The sequence below is a fragment of the Balaenoptera musculus genome, chromosome 12 (assembly GCF_009873245.2).
Source record: "Balaenoptera musculus isolate JJ_BM4_2016_0621 chromosome 12, mBalMus1.pri.v3, whole genome shotgun sequence".
In the NCBI taxonomy this organism is placed as follows: domain Eukaryota; kingdom Metazoa; phylum Chordata; class Mammalia; order Artiodactyla; family Balaenopteridae; genus Balaenoptera; species Balaenoptera musculus.
In genome coordinates this window covers 30933250-30956585 of record NC_045796.1, presented here as the reverse complement: position 1 = coordinate 30956585, position 23336 = coordinate 30933250, and the positions used below count along the sequence as shown (strand labels likewise).

General features: G+C 39.9%; 1 protein-coding gene and 1 pseudogene across 2 annotated transcripts; one reads left to right on the top strand and one right to left on the bottom strand.

Moving 5' to 3' along the window:
- Positions 1 to 350: 350 nt before the first annotated feature.
- Positions 351 to 17063, bottom strand: LOC118904957 (vascular non-inflammatory molecule 2-like). Of its 2 annotated transcripts, XM_036871152.1 has the most exons (7): positions 16851 to 17063; positions 16602 to 16732; positions 9451 to 9643; positions 6918 to 7206; positions 5214 to 5587; positions 3652 to 3822; positions 351 to 902 (listed from the first exon to the last, which is right to left on the bottom strand). In XM_036871152.1, the coding sequence occupies exons 1-7, from the start codon at positions 17061 to 17063 to the stop codon at positions 711 to 713; spliced, it is 1563 nt and encodes a 520-aa protein (XP_036727047.1). In that variant the 3' UTR covers positions 351 to 710. The 2 variants fall into 2 exon arrangements, with proteins under 2 accessions (XP_036727047.1, XP_036727046.1); XM_036871151.1 differs by lacking the exons at positions 5214 to 5587; positions 6918 to 7206.
- Positions 17064 to 22487: 5424 nt separating this feature from the next.
- Positions 22488 to 23117, top strand: LOC118904978 (annotated as a pseudogene).
- Positions 23118 to 23336: the final 219 nt, after the last annotated feature.

Below are 23336 nucleotides of genomic sequence, written 5' to 3'. Positions count from 1 at the left end.
CACAGCCAAAAATAAATAAATTAAATAAATTAAAATCAAAAAACTAAAAACAGTCATGGTCTTTGTGTTATGGGATTTGTGCCTGTTAGATTACACCACGGCCTTTAGGTAGGACTGTTTGGAGCTATGAATACCCATTAACCTGGACTAACTGTTATTTCTTCTAGAACATCTCAAAATGACTTTCATTGTTAAGATAAACTTCAACATTGGAGTTTATGTTTCCAATGAAACTCCAATGAGTTTATGTTTCCATCTGATTAGAAAGCAAATCCTCCCCAATCATTAGCACAGAAAACTAGATGAGTTCAAACTGTCTTTAATGTCAAATGGAATTCAGTCATAAACATCTCAATTCCCATCATTACTGTTCTCTCCCAAGGCTACCACTATATTTACAACATCCCTGAAGCTCTTCACTCTGCTCATGCTCACACACACAAGCACACACAAGCACACACAGCAAGTAAGGCTGGAGTCAGGATTAGTCCTCATTTACATGACCCAAACCTCAATTATACAATTATACCATACTGTATTATTTTAGCGTAACCAAGAAAAGAGGCAAAATTACCATAACACTTAAATATAATCCTTGATGAGAAAAAAATATATATCTGGAAATCATTGGTCTATACTAGGGAGCGAGCCATTCAAAGTTTCTTAGTAAACTTGGGATGCAACAATGAATATGATAAAGTGATGATGTCCTACACCATCACAATATTTTGCAAAGCTATGATCATTAATAATGTGGATATTATCAGGTAAGTTGTCGCTGAGTTGCTGGTCCTGCCTGAGATGGAACGTACGTCTTCAGTGTACCATCTCCCAAACAGTGACACTGTTAGGATAGGCTCAGATGATCCATTCTTGTTTACCAAACGCCCATCTTTTAGTACCTAAAGAAAAAGTGGGAAAAGTATAGTCAACTTGATTAGAATATACATTACAAGCAGACTCATGATTTTGAAACCATCCTAGATATCATGGTAGGTAAGGGGGCTAGGGCTGGGGTTGGGGGTTGGGGAACAGGTGGGAAAGATAGGAAACAGCTATTTTATATGTAAGGAAGACTAGAGCCATCCTAGAGGGTTCAATAATTGAGTTTAAACAATCAGATGTAACCCTTAATGAAAAGTCAGAAATCATCAGTAGCAAAAATCTACTGAGTCCAATTATATGCAAGATAACCAGGAGCCAGAGGAACACAAATAACACCCTTCCCTCAAGAAGCTTAAAAGTTAATGGTGAAACTGAGAAGATCCCACATATAAAGAGAGAAATCAGTATATTAGTATATTGCAGAGAGAAACAGGTATGTGCTTAGGAGGTCTGAGAAGGAATAGCTGAACTGCTCTGCTTCCCAAGGTGGGATACAGTCTGCTACAAGGAGCAGTTAGGAATTTCTCCCTGGGGCTGTATGATGGAAAACTTTGTGCCAGGTGGAAATCAAGCAGCAAAGGCTCATTCTGAGACAGGAATGTATGTGACAGATCTAGGCAATGTGCTTTCTCACTCCAATTTGGTTAGAACCAGTTGTGTGCTGGAGCCAGTGGTGTGTAAGTTCACAACAACAGACTGTTAAATCTCCAGGAACTTTGACAGCTGGTTGTTGCATGGCTGTTCTTGAAATTGATGGTGGTGAGAATATTTACATCATGATAACTGGCAAATGCCACAAATCGGAGCTTTTCTTTTTCTTCCTCAGAGAGTGGCTTTTTACAATTTACAGCACATCACTAGCTGGAGTTGAAGATTATTGAAGAGGAGACTAAGCCATATGGTCAAAGAGAACGGTAGGGATCGGATTTGTGAAAGTCATGAATGATCAGATCTATCCTGAAGGCAAGAGGCTTCTCTGTAAGGGAGTAATGTATGCAAAGTAATGGAACAAGAATAGAAAAAAACACAAATAGACAACAGATAGAACAAGAATTAAAGAAAATGAGTTCATCATCAGTTGTGAGAAGGACAGTTTGGATGGGGAAGAATTTAGAAGGTGAGAAATTAGATACTTAATAACTAGAAGTAGAAAATAACTAAATATCCCCGAAGACGATAATTGTGGTGACACATACACACAAAAACATAGCTCACTGACAAGTCGTCAAACACACAACCTGTTGGTAATTAAACGAACAAATATAAAATGTTAAATGTTCATTGTTTATTAAGTGTTCATTGTTTCTAAATAGTCCCTTGTTTATTAAATTGTTCCTTAAAGAACAAAAATGAAATAAAAGAGGTATATTTCAAATTACATTTGGGTGAAAGTTTGAAACAAGTTAAACACAAATATTTAGTTTTCTTGTGACTTTTCATCAATATAGTAAAATTGTGTCTATTTTGACCTCCTTGGAATTAATTGTTCCACATCAGTGATTGTCCCTTGGGTTCTAGTTAGAACTTAGCATTTTTACTGCTTTCCTGTTACAAATTTTCCTAAAATATACTATATAATTAACTGGCCTTCTATGTTACACACTCAAGATAATTTGACCTTTTTGACTATTCCCTTAAACTGGTAGTTTTTACCCACCAAAATCACCTGTAGGACTATGAAAAATATAGGTCTCATCCTCAGAGATTCTGATTTACTGTATCTACAGTGGGACCTGGCCTCCTACTCCTCCAGTCTGTCTGCACATTGATGTATACTTACATGATGTTCCGTACATGTGGCCTAATTCTGGCAAGCTTTTCCTCCAGTTGTTGATGAACTTGGTTAACTAGGTAAACTCTTTGAGGTAAGTACCTAAAAATACATCCTGATACTTGTATAATGCTTCACTGTTCACAAAGTGCTTTCACATGCAGTACCAAATCAGTGAGGAAGATATTCTCCCCATTTTACAGGTAGGAAATTCAGAGGTTAACTGGCTTGCACAAACTTACATAACTAGTTAGTTGCAGAGGCCACACTTCTGATAATATACCAGAGTTAACCTAAAATGTTAAAGCAAGGTGTTTCCCACAGTTGTGATGGTCAGTAACACTTCATGCTCTTAGCGTAGAACTAAGGATGGGGAAAAGATAGGCAATGAATATGTTGGAATCTCTGCAGAAGTGATCCTCAAAGATAATGTGTAAATATGTGTTGATGGAGAGTCCATCAGTCAAGGAAACTGGGAAAATACTCAGGAAGACATGGTCAGTGTGACTCATGTAAAAAACTTGTCATCTATGGCAGGGGTCCCCAACCCCCAGTTGCAAGCAGAGACTTGAAAAGAACTGGCCTATTGTGTCTTTCCCTACTTATGCTCTTGGACTCCTTAATCTAACATGTGAACAAGACCAGGCTCTCTGGAAGATGAGGGACCACAGAGGGAGAGTGGCCCCAATCATCCCACCTCTCCAAGACTATGCCATCACAAAGCAGCCCGCCCCAGCTAACCCACCTGCTAGTGGCAGATGCAGGAATGAGCCCAGCCAAGATCAACCGAGCCTCTTCTAGTCCAGAACAGCCTAGCTACACCCAGTTCACATCACCAACCACAGAATCAGGGCTAAAGAAATGGTTATTGTGTCAAGCCATGAAATTTTGAGGAGTCTGTTACACAGCAAAAGTTAACAGATACAGTTGTCATAGCCTGTTTTATTTGACTTCAGAAAACAGATAAAATGAAGACACTCTTAAAGTTATCCTACCTCAAATTTTCCAGGTGCCAGATTGATTTTAGTAAGTAGCACTTCAGGGAAAACATACTCTGTTCTAAATGTGCCACTTAGGGAGAACATTTCAAATCTTGTCAGAGCAGTGTCTACTGGCTGTCCACAAGTTGTCAGATTAGTAGATTTACATCTCACCATTGTGCATACCTGTGTAGAAGAGATGCAGATAAAATGCAATGTCTTGCATCTAAGTTACTTGTACTAGAACTGTTGACTCAGTTTATAAACATAGCAAAGTAAATATTTTCACCATTTGATAAAGGGATTTGGATCATATAATTACCTGCTTTGTTGAAAATGGCAAATGATTAAGAACCAACCCTCACTTCCTGGGTAGCTAGTGGGATTGAAAGAAAGAAGCCAGTTTAAAACTGGATTTGTAATAGGAAAGAATAAATCCACTCCATATTGGATCCGTTTCTCTTTATTTAAACCTTTGTAGTCTACTGCTTTTGCTACAAGTTACTCACTAAAGGCATGCTGCCTATAAGCTTTAAATTATACATAATGAACCATCTCTAAGAATCCTGCCTTTCATGTAATGAGCTAAAATACCTTTGTTTAGCTCACAGGAAACTTCCAGACCAGGCACACCTATGAATGGCTGCAGGAAGGAAAAAATAAACACATCCCCTCCAGAGTCTTACTGGAACTAGGACTTTACCCCCTCCCCATTTAGTGTAAAAGAAGCCTGAATTCTACCTCAGGGAAGATGGTTCTTTGGGACATTAGTCCACCATCTTCTCAGTCTGCTGGCTTTCCAAATAAAGTCACTATTCCTTGTCCCAACAACTCATCTCTCAATGTATTGGTCTGTCATACAGCAAGCAGTACAAGCTTGGACTTGGTAACAGATATAAACCATTAGTCTGGCATGTCAGATGATGGCATTTGGCCCAAGAAAGTAGAGGTATTTGGGCAACAGGAATACAAAAGCCAAAAGGATGATTGAAATTTTGACCATCTCTTTTTTTTTTTTTTTCATATCCGTTTCCTTAGGAGAAGGCAGTGAGGCACAGAGTAAAATAAGAAAAAACAAATGCATAGCCAACATAATACAAAAAGTTTAAAAAATTTGTCACTGGAAGGGCATGAAATGATCAGGATATTTGGTTACAAGAGAAGTTAAAATAAAAGTGATATCCCTACTTATTGTTGGTTTTAAAAGTTAAAACAAGACTTTATATTCAGATGTGTTAGCAAAGCTGCTTAAAGAAGCCTTCTTGAAGTTCACTTCAATATGTAAACTAGTTTCATTAGTCAAATAGAAAATCAGCATCGTCAGGCTAATGTATTCTTTTAAGGTGCTCAAAGCAAGCAATCAATGATACTTAGCCCCCTTGCAAATATCACATGATTAATCCCAAAGTGTGTGTGTGTTTGTGTGTGTGTGTGTGTGTGTGTGTGTGTGTGTGAGACACTGGCAATGCATGCAGTCATGCCAAGGAAAAGCATTTGGTTCCCTGGGACAAATATGAAAACTTAACCCTGGAATTTACTGACATCCAAACACTCCCTTTCTCTCGAGCTTAGATTACCTGCCAATACTCTCTTCTCCTTCGGCCATGAAGTCCAGCAAAAGCTCCTAGAACATACACTTCATTCTCCTCTTTTCCTAACATTCTGTAGCTTAAATGACAGCACAGCTCTTTTTGACAGACTGTAAGGTTTCCTGCATTTTCAAAGAGTTCTGTGAAGTTGAACTCATCCCGGGAAATAAAGCCCCTAAAGGAGTTTTTCTGTCCTGGGAATGGTTTGATGGTGGTGGCGTAGGCACTGCAATTCACAGCTGGTGGGTAGGTCAGAGAGTTTCGGGGATGCGAATCCACCTCTGCAAAGAGGATCTTTCCCAACTCTGTTTCCATATCATAATGATATACTTTGGGCGAGTGTGGTGCATAGATACCACTGCCTGTGAATGGAAGACAAGTCTTTTAAAAACAAAAAGCAAACCCAACACCACCAGTTTCCCCATCAGAATTCAGCATGTGGTCATGTCACAAGATTAGTCACAATGAGAAAGCACAAGGCACTGAACATCTAAGTATAATACTTCTCCTATTCTCTACTGGAGGAGATTAAGCTACGTGATCAGTGGTCTCATTTCAAATAAACCTTTAATATAATTTACTAGCATTATAGAAAATTAAGCCAAATATTAACATCATTGTACTCAGGCATTCCTGAGAGGTAGGGAAGTTAATACAAAATTCCCTCCTGTTCTCCATTGTGGTGGTTTTCAAATATGTTCCAAAATTCTTCAAAACTCCTTTCTCCAATGGGTGGATCTAATTCCCTTCACTTTGAGTGTGGACTTGACTTAGTGACATACTCCTAATCAATAGAACATGGTAGAAATAATGGTTTGTGACTAGTCATTAATGGCAATGCAGCTTTCCTCTTTCTCTCTCTTTCTCTCTCTCTCTCTCTCTATCTCCCTCTCTCTCTCTCCCCCTTTCTCTCATTACTTGCTCTGGAGGAAGCCAGCTGCCATGTCATAAGGATACATCACACAGCCCTATGGAGAGGCCCATGTGCAAGAAATGAACGTCTCCTCTCAACACCCACTGAGAAAGAGAGGAACCCTACCGATAGCCATATGAGTGAGCCAGCCTGGAAGCAGACCTGCCAGCCCCAATCAAGCCTTCAGATGACTTTCCGCCCAGCCAACAGTTTAATGTAACCTGAAGAGATGGCCTGAGCCAGGAACACCCAGTTAAGCTACTCCCAAATTCCTGACCAACACAAATTGTAAGATAATAAATGTTTATTGTTTTTAAGCCACTTTCACTTTTTACTTTTAAAGCAATTTGTTATACAGCAACATGTCAATAATACACTACTCTGCCTTGCCAGTTATAGAGCATATCTTGTTTAGTTCCCTGCTTTGCCCCCTACTATCTCGTGGCCTTTGGCAAGTTACTTGCATTTTTGTGTGTCTCAGTTTTGTACTCTGCAAAGTTGGAATGATAGTACTCAGCGCATACGTAGAGTTGTTGTGAGGATAGATGAAATAATACACATAAAAGTCTTAACACAGCCATAGCTGTTATAATCAGGCAGTACCTTTTCTTTTCTTCTTCCTCTTTTTTTTTTTTTTTTTTTTTTTTTTTAATGAAAGGATACAAACATAGTAAGAAGTCCCAACAAAGAACCAAAAAATTACAACAGGTCATATCTGAGGCACACGTTTCTCTGCCTTTAGAAATATAATCTGCAAACCACATCTGGTCATGAATTACCTGTCATCTTTAGGCTGACATTATGTGTGTTGGCCACAAGAAGATTAACTCTCATTCCCATTGCCCAAGCTGAATGAAATTCAATAGCTGTCAAAAAGGGCAAAACATTCATCCAAGCTGTGGGAAACAATATGGTGTCCACGTGGAAATCTTTCACCAGGGTCACAGCAGGATCATGGAAGAGAATATCAAAGCATGTGAAAATGCCAAACTTTCCAAAGGAGGTGTTGAAAGTCACCAACTCCGGCTTTTTGGGGACATCAAACTGAAGCTCAGAGTAGAGGTTGTACTGTAACAAACACACAGGATAAAACCAGGAAAGGCTTGTTTATTGAAGAGGTGACACATGAAAACTCTCCAAGTTAGTAATTTTGAGATTTGACAATGCTCAATAGCAGGAAATCTATAGAAGGTGAATAACTCTGGTGACTGGAAGTTAATTTCCAAAGAAAAATACGGAGAAATACAGTCTCTCTCACTCCATCTCTCCCTCTCTCTCTCTCTCTCTATCTTTCCCTCTCTTTCTCTCTCTCTCCCTCCCTCTCTCTCCTTAACTCCCTCCCTCTCTCAATCAGGAGCCAAATACCTCCCCATAAATCCTAAACACTATGTGCTTCTTGAAAGCTGAAGACATACATCATTTTTCTTTGAGTCCCTGATACCTCGAAACATAATAGATGCACAATAAATATCTATTAATCAGATGAGGGAGGCCCTCTCCCTCTTTACAGTGTCCCATCCAAAGTAATTTCAGGGACTCTTACCCAGCTTTCAAAATTGTTGTTAAAAATAAATGTTTTATTTCATTCTCTCTGATTCCCTCCAAGTAAACTTGAGAAATGAACCTAGTCTAATTTAATAATCAGGGTCAACAGCTTAATAAAATGATTTGCAAAGTAGGAAAGACTGAGGGTTGGGAGCCAGACTATTAAAACTTCTCTCTAAATTTATTTTCTAACTAAAAAAAATCTTTAATTGAAATTTACTAGCATTTTAAGATTGATTGACAAAAGTACTCTTATCAGATCCATATGTCAGAGAGCATGGGTCACGAACTGTTCCGAGGTACCCTGATGGAAGAACGAGAGCTTCTCACTTTAGGATGACCCAGGTCCTCATTAGCTGTCCACATCCGGTGCACTGTGCCATCCTGCCGTTTACTGGGCCTGGATAAATGGATTGACCAACTATGCTACCAGTTTAACTAGGTCAACACTTACAGAATGGAAGAGTAGCTGCAAAGAAAGAGCCTTTAAAAATGATACTCACAATGCAAACACAGTCTCGGAAATAAGGGAAAAGGAAGTACTGACATTTCTATTTCCAGTCTGAGACATATTTTTGAGGAGAACACAGAAGTTTAATTACATATAAAAACAAGTTGTGAAACCCACAAGTTTATGAAGAAAACTTTTTGAAAGTTTTGTGTTTTATGTATAAATACACAAATAAACACACAAATAAATATAAATATATATATATTTTTTAAGTATTTATTTATTTATGGCTGTGTTGGGTCTTCTTTTCTGTGCGAGGGCTTTCTCTAGTTGTGGCAAGCGGGGGCCACTCTTCATCGCGGTGCGCGGGCCTCTCACTGTCGCGGCCCCTCTTGTTGTGGAGCGCAGGCTCAGTAATTGTGGCTCACGGGCCCAGCTGCTCCGCGGCACGTGGGATCTTCCCAGACCAGGGCTCGAACCCGTGTCCCCTGCATTGGCAGGCAGATTCTCAACCACTGCGCCACCAGGGAAGCCCATTATATAAATATATTTTATTTTGAGGACTCATGTTAAAATTTTTTTCCATATAGAGGTATATGATCAAAAACATTTGAAAGTCATTGGCTCAATATCACTCCTCTTGAGTAATATTTATTTTTCCCTAGGACTTCCAGGAGATAATTTCTCCAGTCAGAAGATTTTGAAGCCACAATTAAGATGCTTAGAAAAAATATGGGAGAGGAAAAGGGACATTCACACTGACCTGCACATCCCATAACCATTTAAAAGGTCAGCCTCTCTCCCGGTCCAATTTAGTATAAAATTATCACTTCAGGTTATTTTACTCTTTCAATTCAGATTTTAAAGTAAAAAATTTTATGATTTGACCTTAAATCAATAAGAGGATAATTAAATTCACTGGTATAGAAACTGAAAAGAGAAAGATCATTTTTGTGACTTGATAGAAAGCAGGGAAATTAACTTCCGTGCAACTGATTCATACAATGTGAAAACATCTTTTATCATTTCAAAATTAAATGGGATCCAGACTACAGTCATCTCAGTATCTTTTATATCAATATTAAAATTACTTGTTTTGTATATGCTTTATCTCAATCCTGGAGTATTACCAAACGTTTCTTACAGGTCTCTGCCTACAATTTTTTCCACATTTCTAAAGTGTCATTTTTCTTTATTGCTCGCTTTAAAAAAACTCTTGGTAACATTGTGTTATAAGAGAACGAAGCTCTAACTCTTATACACAGCATGCACCCCCCTCATAGCAGGCTGCATATTACACACCCACCCCCTCTTACCTTATGGTAACGTGCCACCAGCTTTCCCTTTGCATCATACACCACGTTGGTGTTGTATTGATAATGGCCATTAGGAGGACACGTGGAGTCACAGGAATTACATGGCTTTTTGTCCCCAATATTTGCCAAGACATAGATAGAGTTGTTCTTGGCCAGGCAGCTGAGTCTTGCTTGTACTGGTGTACGACCAAATCTAAATCCAATTTTAATTAAGACATTTCAGTAAGTCAGACAGAGAAAGACAAATACTGTACGATATAACTTATATGTGGAATTTTAAAAAGTCAAACTTGTAGAAACAGAAGATCGAATGGTGGTTACTAGGGGCTGGATTGTGGGGAACTGGGGAGATGCAGTTTAAGGGTACAAACTTGCAACTAATAGATAAATAAGTCCTGGAGACTGAATGCATAACATAGCGTTTATAGTCAACAATCCTGTATGATAAACTTCAAAGTTGCTATGAAACTAGATCTTAATTGTTCTCCTACGAAAAAGAAATGATAATTATGTGACATGATAGAGATTATATGCAGAAGTCACAAATTATGCCTAACCTTGATGAATTTTTTTCCACATTGTATCTATTGCTCCAGCAATTTATTATTCACTCTCCTGCATCAACAGTTGTCATCTCTCTACTAGATCATTCCATCAGCATGCAAATATGCTCTAGTACCTCTCATCTTTAAACAAAATAAAATAAAAACCTTTCTTGACCCCCATGCCCCTCTACTTTATGCTCCATTCCTTAGGTCCATCTTACAACAAAACTCCCTGGAAGAGCTGGCCATTTTGCTATCCTCAGCCCATCTTCTCCTGTTCTCTTTAGAAGCGCTCAGATCAGCTTTCATCGCTATCATCCCACCCGACAACTCTCACTAATGCTGATGATGACATCCACATGATGTCATCATCATGTGGCATCTTGTGATCTTGTGCTACTTACCTGCAGCAGTTGACACAGTTACTTACACCCTCCTCCCGGAAACACTTCACCTTGCTTATTGGACCCCACGCTCTCATTCTCCTACTCACTGGGTTCTTTTCTCCATCTCCTTTTCTGGTTCCTCCTCATCTGCACTGAGTCTAAACACTGTAGTTTCCTATAGCTCAAGCATTAGATCTCTTCTCTAACTCACTCCATAGATGAACTCATCACGGTGTTAAAAATTTTTTTCTCCCTCTTAGCGGTAAGTTTCTTTTCTTTTTATAAAGGAAGTTTATTCTTTTATTATTTCCAAAAATAATCCAGCTCCTAAAGTCTTGAAGTTTAAGATGTATTTGGGAATCTGTTTCTTGGTAGTTGGGGAATAGCCAAATGACGTTTCCTCCTGGTGCTAAGGCAGAGGTAGGGGTCTCAGTTTGTTAGTGGTGGTAATCCGAAACGCAGACGTATTATCTGGGTAGTGCAGGAATGGAACACCACTGGAACTCCCCTGGAAATGGTAGTGCTGTGAACCATTAGACCAAGGCCAGCTCTGAGTGCCCTGACGTTTGGAAGCCCATACTCTCAAGATACCAAGATAACTGACAAATAAATAGCAGACTACAACAGAAGGGACATTATTCTTACCATTGTGACTTTCTTTTTAGCTGTAACTCTGTGGCCTTATGTTATGCAAAGCGGTCTATAATTCTTATCTTTGGAGATGAAAGGAGTATGAACAGAAATGTTTGCAGGGCTTATAGAAAATTTGACTACTGTGTCTTTACAGTGAATTGAATAACTTTATATGATGAAGCTAACTTTCCTACTATAGAAATACTTTAAAAAAGTTTATGTTTAAGGACATAAAAATGTGCTTGACAGTGAGTGCCTAGAACTGTGCCACTAAAGAAGGGAAATCTTATCTAAGAAGGTACATTTCTGTACCAGAGTTGTGTTGTAACCATCCTTTGGGCCCTCTGCTGGAAAAGTAGAATCAAGTCTCAAATAATGTCTTTTTAATTATATCCTATACTATTACAGATGTAGGACAGTACTGTATCATACCTCTGTGAATGTAAGATATCTTGTACCTGCTTTATGATACATAGTAGTGACCATGCTTTATCAGATCTATTTATAATGATGTTATTCTAGAATGTTTTCTTTCCAGATGATGATTGAGAAGCTAATAAAGAAAATGGTGCCAGGTACCACAACAGTAACAGAACTTTGCTGTTTTCTGAGGTTTTGTTTTTTACCTTTTTTTTTTTAATAGAGTGTGCTATATGTCTCTATAATTTTGTGCAGATGACTGCAGAACCTGGAAAAGCTGTTGCTGCTATTGATGCATAAAATACTGCTCTTGGTCTTTTTATATAAATAATAAATCTATATATATATACATATATATGTATATACATAAAATTGGAATTTTTGGAAACTTTAGCTGTGCTGTCAACTTTGGAAAAAGTATCCCAGTTGTACTGTGTTGGGTTGGCACTGCACAGAAATTAACAGCTATATTGGTCTAGAAACGTTAAAACATAATTTTTTCCATTTGTACAGGGGTAACACACTGTATTAAATATGTAAGGTCTTATCTACATGGGTTTGATTACAGAAACTAACAAAGTATTCTCTAAATAAAAACAAAAGTACAAAAATTGAAATGTGCTTGAAAGGGGCTTCCCTGGTGGTGCAGTGGTTGAGAGTCTGCCTGCTAATGCAGGGGACACGGGTTCGCGCCCTGGTCTGGGAAGATCCCACATGCCGCGGAGCAGCTGGGCCCGTGAGCCACAATTACTGAGCCTGCACGTCTGGAGCCTGTGCTCCGCAACAAGAGAGGCCGCGATAGTGAGAGGCCTGCGCACCGCGATGAAGAGTGGCCCCCGCTTGCCACAACTAGAGAAAGCCCTTGCACAGAAACGAAGACCCAACATAGCAATCAATCAATCAATCAATCAATAAATAAATCTTTAAAAAAAAATGTGCTTGAAAGGTCTCTATTTTTACCCCGAATAAAGAATATGTAGAGTGCTTTTTAATTTTTGTGGTTTCATCTGTGAATAGGTAACTCTTTGAGACATTTCTGCTTCCACTGAGGACCAAGATTCTTTGCTCTTTGACATTACTGACCAATGTGGAGTTGGCAATATACTTATTGATAAGTTATTAACCTTACTTGAGAATAGTCACACTAAATGTGAAAGGGACAGAGTGAGAGCCATGTCAGGGTATCTTTTTTAAACTAAATGTGATTATCAATATTTAAAAATGCAACTTTACTATTCTTGTATAGATGATAGATATTGTGTTTTATTTCCTAAAGCTTAATAGGTTTGAACATGGAGTTTATTTATAGAAGGCAAATAAGAGGAAATTTATAAAAGTGAGTGTCTGAATAGAATAATGATAAACTTATCCATCCTATAAACTACATTATTACATTAGTTTCATTAAGAGCAATGTGATTTGAAAAAAAGGTCTGTATTGGGCTTCCCTGGTTACACAGTGGTTAAGAATCCGCCTGCCAATGCAGGGGCACGGGTTTGAGCCGTGGTCCGGGAAGATCCCACATGCCGCGGAGCAACTAAGCCCGTGTGCCACAACTACTGAGCCTGGGTGCCACAACTACTGAAGCCTGTGCACCTAGAGGCCGTGCTCCGCAGCAAGAGAAACCACCGCAGTGAGAAGCCCGCGCACCGCAATGAAGAGTAGCCCCCGCTCGCTGCAACCAGAGAAAGCCCACGTGCAGCAACAAAGACCCAACGCAGCCAAAAATAAATAAATTAAATCGATAAATTTATATTAAAAAAAAAGGCCTGTATGTGAGAAGATTACTGTGGACCTAGATTTACTTAGGAGATATTTATAGATGGTTCCTCATTTGAGCTGCCACTGCTAAGGCACATCCCCGACCTCACCAATGAGAATCTAGTAAGATTCACCTTTGATTTTTACAGCACAATTATGTGTTTTGGAGCTTACATTTAACAGGCAGTCTGAATTCAAACCTCAGACGCTTCTTTATCATGACTGCACCTCCTGCTTCCTTACTGTAGCTCTTTATACATTTGCTGGTTACATGGGTGAATGAGTGAATGAATGAATGAAAAGGGTTGGATTGATAGTTACTCTTATCCAGGTTAGTAAATCTGATTTAAAAATTTTCTCTCCCTGACTTTCTCCCTCCAACCCTGACCTTGTCTTTCATGCCAGACTCGAATATGCAACTGCCAAGGTTATATCTCCACTTGGATATCTGTTAAATCACAGCTCAAACTTCAGATGCACAAAACTGATTTCCTGAGTTCCATCCCAGACTTTCTATTCCTTCAGTGCTCCTGTAACCAAGAGGACCCTATGGGACCTTCCCAGGACAGACTCCCCCCATCCTCCATGTCCTCTACCTGCCTCTTTCTTTGTGGAAAAGCTTTAGTCTCCCAGGCCTCCCCTGAGTCACAAAAAACTGGCTCAAGAATTAATGATTGGAAGAATGTAAACACATAGTAACAAAAAAATAGCAGTTGGGCCGGGAGAACTGGTAACAACTTAAATAATAGATTAGCCATACAGCAGAGTCACAGAATCTTTAGTTCCTCCCCAAAGAACATAAATAACAGAGTCTGACACACATTCCTCAATTGTTTTGCAGATACTAAAATCCCCACCAGATGGAAGAAGCTAACTGCATGATGACCATGAGCACATAACCCCCAGACTGGCTGGAGCCTGAGGAGAGATGATGTTAACCCCTGTGACATCACCCTGTTACCTCACCATCAACCAATCAGAGAATTGTGCAAGAGCTGATCACACACCCTGCCACTCTCTCCCTCACCTTGCCTTTAAAAACCCTTCCCTAAAATCCAGCGGGGAGTTTCAGTCTTTTGAGCATTAGCTGCCTGTATGCCTTGCTTGGCCCTGCACTTTCTTTCACCACAGCCCCATGTCAGTAGATAGGCTTTACTGTGCCTGGGCAAGTGGACCCAAGTCTGGTTCAGTATCACTCCCTATGTCTGTAAATGGCAATTCCACGCCTACAACTGCTCAGGCCAAACACTTGGGGGTCACTCTTTGTTTGTTTGTTTTCTTTTGTTTTCTGGTTGTGCCGAGTGGCCTATGGGATCTTGGTTCCCCGACCAGGGATTGAACCTGCGGCCCCTTCAGTGGAAGCATGGAGTCCTAACCACTGGACCGCCAGGGAAGTCCCATTAGCAGTAATCTTTTGATGTTGGGCTACCTTGTTTGTTTTTTCCTTTGGGGGCGTTGCAAAAACTCATATATCTTGGCTCCTCCCTTACCTCTTTGGAACTGTCCGAAGAGGTGTCTGAGGGGCTGTATCCCAGGCTAAAGTCCTTGGTAAAGCCCCAAAGAAAACATAATTGTCAACTATTAGGTTGTGCTTTTTTTTTTTCAGTCAGCATCCCTATTCTTATCTCCAAATGACATTCTATATAATAAATGAGTTTGTTTACATCTATCTTCTCCCACTAGAATATTCATAAGCCACAGGGAGGGCAAAGACTTTGTTTGAATAAGTGCTATATCTCCTATTCTTAAAATAGTATCTGGCACACAGTAGATGCTCAATAAGTAATAGTTAAATGAATTAAATGTAACTGTATTGGGTGACAATGGAAGCCCATTTTCTGTCAAAATTTCTTTTTTCTAGTGTAGAGCTATGAAAGAGGTATTTACTAACCATATGGAGTACACCTCTCCGCCAACCTTCACCAGTTTCCATAGCTACTGTGATATCTGACTAGTCCATAACTTTGCAACATATGTTGTTTTTAACAGGAAGTCCATCTTACAATCCTACTGTGAGATGAAAACAAATGGGTTGTCCCCCTTCTCAAAACTTCTAGGCAGAAAGACTGTTCAGGGCTTCCCTGGTGGCGCAGTGGTTGAGAATCTGCCTGCCAATGCAGGGGACACGGGTTCGAGCCCTGGTCTGGGAAGATCCCACATGCCGCGGAGTAACTGGGCCCGTGCGCCACAACTACAGAGCCTGCGCGTCTGGAGCCTGTGCTCCGCAACAAGAGAGGCCGCGATAGTGAGAGGCCCGCGCACCACGATTAAGAGTGGTCCCCGCTCGCCGCAACTAGGGAAAGCCCTCGCACAGAAACGAAGACCCAACACACCCAAAAATAAATAAATAAATTTATAAAAAAAAAAAAGAAAGAAAGACTGTCCAGCTATTGCCCCTCTTCTTCCACAAAAGTGTTTCTTACAAACATCATAGGAAGCATTAGCTCAGAACAGGAATGATTGGCAAGTGGAGCGGTTGACTGTCATGTAACCCGATATTCTCCTCGTTGTGCGGTTAGTCTCTTTAGAGCTGAGAAAAGCCGCTTTCTGATAACACTTATATAAAATTTACACTAACCAGGAGTGCCTCAAAAAGCGTGGTATCTATGATCCTCCAGCAAGAACATGGCAAAGGGATGTTTAATAAACTTAATTTGAGGTACAAGAGTGAGAGAAAGTGCAAGAGGGTAAGAGATGGTGAGAGGATTTGAGAGTTGAGAAAGAACGAGTGTGAAAGAGTGAGGGACTTTTTACTGCCAGTATAGAAGTGTGCAATCCATGCCTCAATAATTCAAGCCTTAGTAGATAGTAGGAGTTATATATTAAATATACACACATATATTAAATATTTTATATTAGAAAGTTTCTAGATTACTTTTTCCCAGGAAAATTAGCTTTATGAGCCTAGGAAAATGCAAGGTTTCAAAACATAAAGTCTCACTAGAAAGTAGATAGTGAGGTCTTTCTGCCTGGGAAACAGATTCTAGAGCAGAGAGGCTATGAATTGAAATATAGTACCTTCAATAGAGACCTTGGAATATTTTCCAAACACAACCCCGTGTCCACTTCAGAAATTAACTTTCATGAGAAATTAATATTCATGAGATCATGTTCCCCTTAGTTTCTAATCCCAGTAATAAATATTTTTATATTTCTCCAAATTTAATAAAGATACTAGATTATAAATAATCGTTAAGTGGCATCTAAGTACAATTTTTAAATATCTAATGAATGCCAAGATATATATATATATATATATATATATATATATATATATATATATATATAAAACAATAACATACACCACATACATGATCATTCAGGATTTATCATTTTGCTGCAGTGAACGTGTACATTTTAGAGAACCACAGCACTTTTGTACAAACAACTAGGATAACTCAAATACCTGTGTGGGTCTTGACATGGAATCCAATTCACCAGAGGATCTGGAATATCCTCCAGATAAGGGAAAATGGCTTCCCTGGTAAATTTCCATCCATAAATTGCATCTTCTGGAGTCACAATGATCTGAGCACCCTGTTTAAAACAAGTTAAATCACAATTATTTCTCTATGTATGTAGACAATTCAATACTCGAACCTTCACCAGCTCTCATGCTCCTCATAAATTATGATTAGCAGAAATAAAAGAATACCTGTTCAGCGGCCTGCTTAATTGCTATCTCCAGAATATCTATATTCTTGTTCATGAGGAGCAAGGCATCATCCTGAGAAACACGTGTTTCTGTGTGATTCGGCAATATGACCGCATGTTCATATACTGCAGCTTTGAAAGTATCCAAAGCACTGACATGCAGAATAATTAGGGCCAAAACTGCCACGGAAGTTTGAAAAGAGGAAGTGATCATGATCAAGGTCTAGTGAGTTCTGCAAGTGAAAGTAACATTCATGTAGTATTTATAAAGAAAGGAACATTTAGGTAACATGACTGCCAGCTCTTATTTTACAATCTTATGAATATTATGCCTGATCATTTTGGAGGAAAAAAATTCCAGTTCCATGAATACAATCAAAAAGTATTGCAAGGATTGTACATGTACTATTGATAAGATTTAATGTCAAATTTCAAAAAGACAAAATTCAAATATAGTACAATTGTACCCTTTTATTAATAGAAAGAAAATAGTAACTAAATTAACTCTCATGTGAAAAACCATAATACAACAAATCTCATTTATTAAATTACAAAAACTAGATAATAATTTTTTTCTGTTCTGTTGACAGATCTACGTCATGTTTATTTTTAGAAGAGAAGAAAAAAAATTAAAATATTTACTACTAGGAAAATGCAATACAGGGCAATATTGGGAACAAAATTCACCCAAGTCAACACTCTGACTTACCTATTAAAGACTCTGAACTTGCACTCCATAAAAACAAGATTTTGTGTCTGGTTTGCTCACTGCTGCATCCTTAGTACCCAAAGCACTGATCCTCCAGGGGCTGGTCCCTGGTGTTTAGCCAGAGGAGAAATCAAGAACTTCTGCTAAGGGGGCCCTGGCCCTCCGGGGACTAAGCCTCCTTCCTCCCCCACTCCTTTTCTCCCCATCCCTCTCTCCTTCCTTCCTTCCTTCTTTCCTTTCTTCCCTCCTTCCCCCCTTCCTTCCTTTCTTTGGAGATAGATGGAAGGGAAGGGAAGCATCTCACTCGGGCTGGTGATTATAAAGATCATCTCTATTATAACCCAGATAAGATGTAATTTTCATTTCTGTTAGAGGCAAATAACCACATAAATGAGCTTTTAAGAAAAACGCATACATTATGTGACCTCTGATAACCTCCTAGGACATCCATATTCTCCCTTCCCCAGTCCCAATCCTATCACACAAGAGTTTAGTGGGGTTTTTCGGTTTTGGATTTTGTTTTTTAATCTGAGTCTCTTCATTCAAATACTTTTAGATGGCATAGAAGAGTAGAAACAAATGAATAAAATTCTTTTATGTTTCCCCTCATACTGAGATAAAAGTCTTGATATAGATGAGGTCTATATTTGAGGTCTAAAATATGAGGTCTAAAATATGAGGTCTGCTCATATTTTCTGCTTTGAATAGAAATTTTTAGTAAAGAAATAACTTCTTACCTCTATAGAATAGAAAACTGAAAATAATTTCTAGAAAAATGGTCAAGGCTTTTAGTGGATAATGTGAAGGGAATGAGATTTTTATAATCTATTTTTATATAGTAGATTATGAGTGCCTTTAGAGTCTACAGAGCATGTAATGCAAATGCCCACACTTTACAGGACAGGAATCTGAGGCATAGAGAGGCAGAGTGACTTAGAGCAGGGCGTAGGACTTTTCACTCCTGATTTCAGAATCTTCCCCGATACCCAAGACATCATGCATGAGTCTGTACTCTGGTTTAATGTCTGCATCCAAGTGTCTGGACACTCACTTGCATCTTTTTTTTTTTTTTTTTTTTTTTTTGCTGCATTGGGTCTTCGTTGCTGCACACTGGCTTTCTCTAGTTGTGGAGAGGGGGAGCTACTCTTGGTTGCGGTGTGTGGGCTTCTCATTGCGGTGGCTTCACTTGTTGTGGCTCGCGGGCTCTCGGGCCCGGGCTCAGTAGTTGTGGCACACGGGCTTAGTTGCTCTGCAGCATGTGGGATCTTCCTGGACCAGGGCTCGAACCTGCGTTCCCTGCACTGGCAGGAGGATTCTTAACCACTGCGCCACCAAGGAAGTCCCTCACTTGCATCTTTTAAGGAACCCCATTCAAAATGACCACCTTAGGAAGACCACAGATAAATCTAAATACTGAGTGAGTACTTGATGTAATTGAGAACTGTAAGCTCTTTCATTTCTACAAGTATCAATATAATTTGGGTCATGATCTACTTCTTTGTGATTTAATCTCACCAATTAGTAATACTTCATTATCTCTTTTGCTTGTAAGTAGTTAGGTAAGCTGGTGAAAATAAACTAACATCTTTACTTTTGGAGGGTAAGAACAGAAACAGTCATATATGTCTTTCGCATCTCAGTGTCCCCAAATTTCCTGGACTTTTTTCTCTCTTTGTGGCTATAAACAAGAGAAATAGTGTCTTGTTTATTCGGGTTTTTTGGCTGGAGGGCGAAAGGGGAAGTGGTTTCTGATGTGAAGTCAGGGTGATTAAGCTCCTTTTTTTCTCTGCAGCATTTCAAAATTGTCTCATAAAAACTGAGAATCTGAGTAACAAAGACAATGGCATGGAAGAGTCAGAAGCTAGTAAATGAAACAACAATTTAAATATGGAAAAATCCATGAGACATAAAGAAAAAAGTGAATAATTTTTACATACATTTGTCATAGAAGCAGCTGATATTGTTTTAAATCTTCAGAGGTAAAAGACTAAATTCAAGACATAGAACATTAAGAGTTTACATTTTCATGCTCATAAAGGTGGTTGATTAAGTAAGGCTTAATTAACTTCTTTAACTCTGTTATAAAATAATGTTTCCTGGCCACAGGGTACATTGATTAAGTATTAGTCACTGCTAATAGGACCTATTTACTAATTTACCAATTTGTGATTAATGGAATTGATTTCAAGGGTGAAAAGTTCCAATCAATTCAAAATTATATGGTCAAAGGGCCACTATAAAAAAAATAGACATAGTTCAAATATTTGTTTCTAACTGGGAATCTGGTCATCTCTTAAAATAGTATTCAACTGGACTTAGTTTTCTGGCTGTAATAAGTAAGAAGAGTAGAAGTGTAGTTTCTGCTTTGCACTCCACTTCTCTGAAACTCTATTTCTCACCTTAAAAGTTCAGGTAATCATACCTGCTCTATCACCTTCACAAAGTTATTCTGAGAGTCAAAGACATATGAAAGTCCTCTGCAAGATTATGATGGGATGACAATAATTAACAAAAAGGGGAGACAATTTAGTAATGTAATGATCCTGACTCCATAATTCATCGTTAGGTCCACAGAGCTACTATTGTTCGGCTGGACAAATCTGGTCTATCTGGGGCACTGTGCTGAGGATGGGATGGGAAACACAGCACCTGGCCACTTACTCCTGGATCATGCCCAGCTGGGCCTGGCAGACGTACATCCTCGGCGTGGCGAAGGCATCGTAAGAGCACCAAGGCCCCAGAAAGGCAAGGGGTGGCTCCTGGCTCTGATTCAGGCCTCAGGACTTCCTGGTCTGGCCCCTCTCCCAGGTGTGAAATGACATTAACAAAGAGTTGGAAATAGCATGTACAGTCACTGATGGCGTTTCCTCATAAGCAGCAAGGATGACATCAAAAAATAAGTAAGCAAAAGAGAAAAACCAGGCCCTACTTTTCAAACTATTTTCTCTTGATGCTGTATACCAAAAAAAGGATGATACTGTACCCCTCCCCCCCCCAAAAAGTACTCGGTGGTAAAGAACAATGTTTCTGTCCCTGTCCCCATAGGAGACTTGCATTGGTCTTTAGCAAGCCTGTCTGAGTCAGCGTTTGAGAAAGGAAATGGCTGCTTGAGCAGAACCAGCCTGAACTTTTTTTTTTTTTTTAATTATTTATTTATTTATGGCTGTGTTGGATCTTCGTTTCTGTGCGAGGGCTTTCTCTAGTTGTGGCAAGCGGGGGCCACTCTTCATCGCGGTGCGCGGGCCTCTCACTATCGCAGCCTCTCTTGTTGCGGAGCACAGGCTCCAGACGCGCAAGCTCAGTAGTTGTGGCTCACGGGCCCAGCTGCTCCGCGGCATGTGGGATCTTCCCAGACCAGGGCTCGAACCCATGTCCCCTGCATTGGCAGGCAGATTCTCAACCACTGCGCCACCAGGGAAGCCCCAGCCTGAACTTTAACCATCTTTTGGGGCCATATCCCAGCCCAGGTGAGGTGCTCCTCCAGCTCTGGACTTGGATTGGTGTTCAGCTCTTCAGACAGTTCATGCAACTCAAGCCAAGAGAGAATCTGAGAGAGTAGTGATTCATCACAGCCTGCCACTCCCAAAATGGGTGGAAAGGGTTGTGCCATAGGAAGTTGCTAATCGCCACCTGTTTCTGACCTGCGGCAACAGTGATTTCATGTGGTTCAAACTACCCTTCTGCTTTCTGCTCTTAGAAGTTTAGGATCGTGGTAGGCTGGGCTGAAGAAGCCCCTTTGAACTGGCAGTATGCTCCCACATTGTCTGAAGGTCCCCACTTCCTCAAAAGAAAAATAGTAACAAGCTCTCTTCTTGATGATTTCACTTGCAAATCCTTTATTTTGTTCTGATCCAACTCTGCCAAAGTTTATTGACTTCACCAACAGGAACTTCTGAAATGTCTGTTAGTTGGTGTCATAAACTGAACGTTTGCGTCCACCCCACCAACAAATTCATATATTGAAATCACATCCCCAGTGTGATGGTGTTAGCAGGTGAAGTCCTCGAGAGGTGATTAGATCCTCAGGGCGAAGCCCTCCTGAATGCGATTCCTGCCCTTATAAAGGAGACCCCAGTGAGCCACCTGCCCCTTCCACCATGTGAGGACACAGGACCACCATCTATGAACCAGGAACTGGGTCCTACCAGACCTGAATCTGCCAACACCTTGTTCTTGGACTTCTCAACCTCCACAACCGTGAGAAAGAAATTTCTGTGGTTTTTAAGCCACCCAGTTGATGGTATTCAGTTGTAGCAGCCTGAACTAAGATGATATTGGGGGATGGTTAGGGGTATGGACCCTGTAGCCAGAATGCCTGGGTTTGAAACACTTCCTATCTGTGTGGCCATGAGCAAGTTATATGCCCTCTCAGGGCTGCAGTTTCCTTCACCAGCAAGATGGTGATAAAAGGTGCTGAATAGTTTTGGCTGTTATTATTATCTCATGGCCACAAGATGGAGGCCCTATTGTGAGGGCAATGCCCAGTGCAGTGTTGACCCACGTCTTTAAATCTCTCTGGTCAGATGCTCACCTGTTCTCGGCCACTAACTCACTAAAAAATGTCAATTAGTTCACATTCTCTATTTTCTCATTGTTCTGTCGCTTTCCGCAAAGTCGTTCATGTTTCCTGTCTTCTATGTCAATCTGATCTGAATGGTTTCGCCAGGGATTATTAACTTAAAGTCCATTTCTATGAGCTCATCTGGACGGCTTTTCCTGCAGCAGTCCCACAGATTCGCCCTCTGATCAATACCTCTCCCTATTTCACACATCATTCTATTTTTTTAAACCTCACACACACACACACACACACACACACACACACACACACACACAAAACTTACCAAGAAACTGGGTTACTTCTGCGTTGCTGTTGGGAAGATTGTGAAATGATACAGCCACTCTGGAAATCAGCTTGGGAATTTCTATATGAGCTGCTTCTTCAGTTTCTTATAAGCTGGGCCATTAACCAAAGTGACTATATTCAAAGATAGAGAAGAAAAGCCGAAGTCTGCGTTTGTCTGCTTTGACCACCCAGAATCCAAACCTTATGCTTTGCTAAATGGAATTTGTTCATATGGAAGATCAGTTAATATGCAGCATCTGTTTGGGAGTTCTTGCTCTTCTGAATCAACTGACCAAAGTCCTGAGAGCCGCATTAAGACACATTCACCAGGTACAGGGATGGAAAAGTGTGGGCAGATCTTCCTTTCTTATGCAGTTTTTTTTTTTCCAATTAATAATGCTGTTTTACCTCAAGAATATTTTTTCTTTCAGAGAGTTTTCAGTGACATGCGTGAAATTAAGTCCTGAAGCTTCCTTACTACCAGATGGCAGTGCCACTTAATGCACAGCCCTGTCCTCACACCATTCGTGTTCCAGATCTAGAGGTTGGACCCAGCTCTTAGGAGTGGACACACCGACAACCAGGTAACTCTGATCTTTATCAGATAAGTAAATAAAAGAGGCAAAAGCAAACCAGTAATAGCAAGAGAAAACAACAGAGGAAATGAATATAGCCATTCATTTCACTTAAGTTCTGAAAGTGAAAAGTATTAGTGTGATGTTTGCAAAAAATTAATAAACAGAAATCTCAATAAAGTTGGGAGACCAGAGAGGAAGCTCTCACACCCTGCGAGGATAGCAGAGCCCACCAGGGAAAAGAAAAATTCATCTTCTTTCCTGGCAAGAACTCAACCAGCGAAACACCATGGGCTGTTTGTTTACCAGAGCCCTCCCAACTTCCTTTTTCCATCTATAAAAGTGTCCTCCTTCCCT

Bases quoted from the DNA above. Each gene is read 5' to 3' on its own strand.
- LOC118904957 (XM_036871152.1), bottom strand. From the start codon at position 17,063: ATGATCACTTCCTCTTTTCAAACTTCCGTGGCAGTTTTGGCCCTAATT. The intron at 16,733-16,850 runs GTATTCTTTTAT...TGTTTTAAACAG, and splicing joins TTAAGCAGGCCGCTGAACAG to GGTGCTCAGATCATTGTGAC. The intron at 3,823-5,213 runs GTAATCTAAGCT...TCTTCTACACAG, and splicing joins GGAGAAGAGAGTATTGGCAG to GTATGCACAATGGTGAGATG.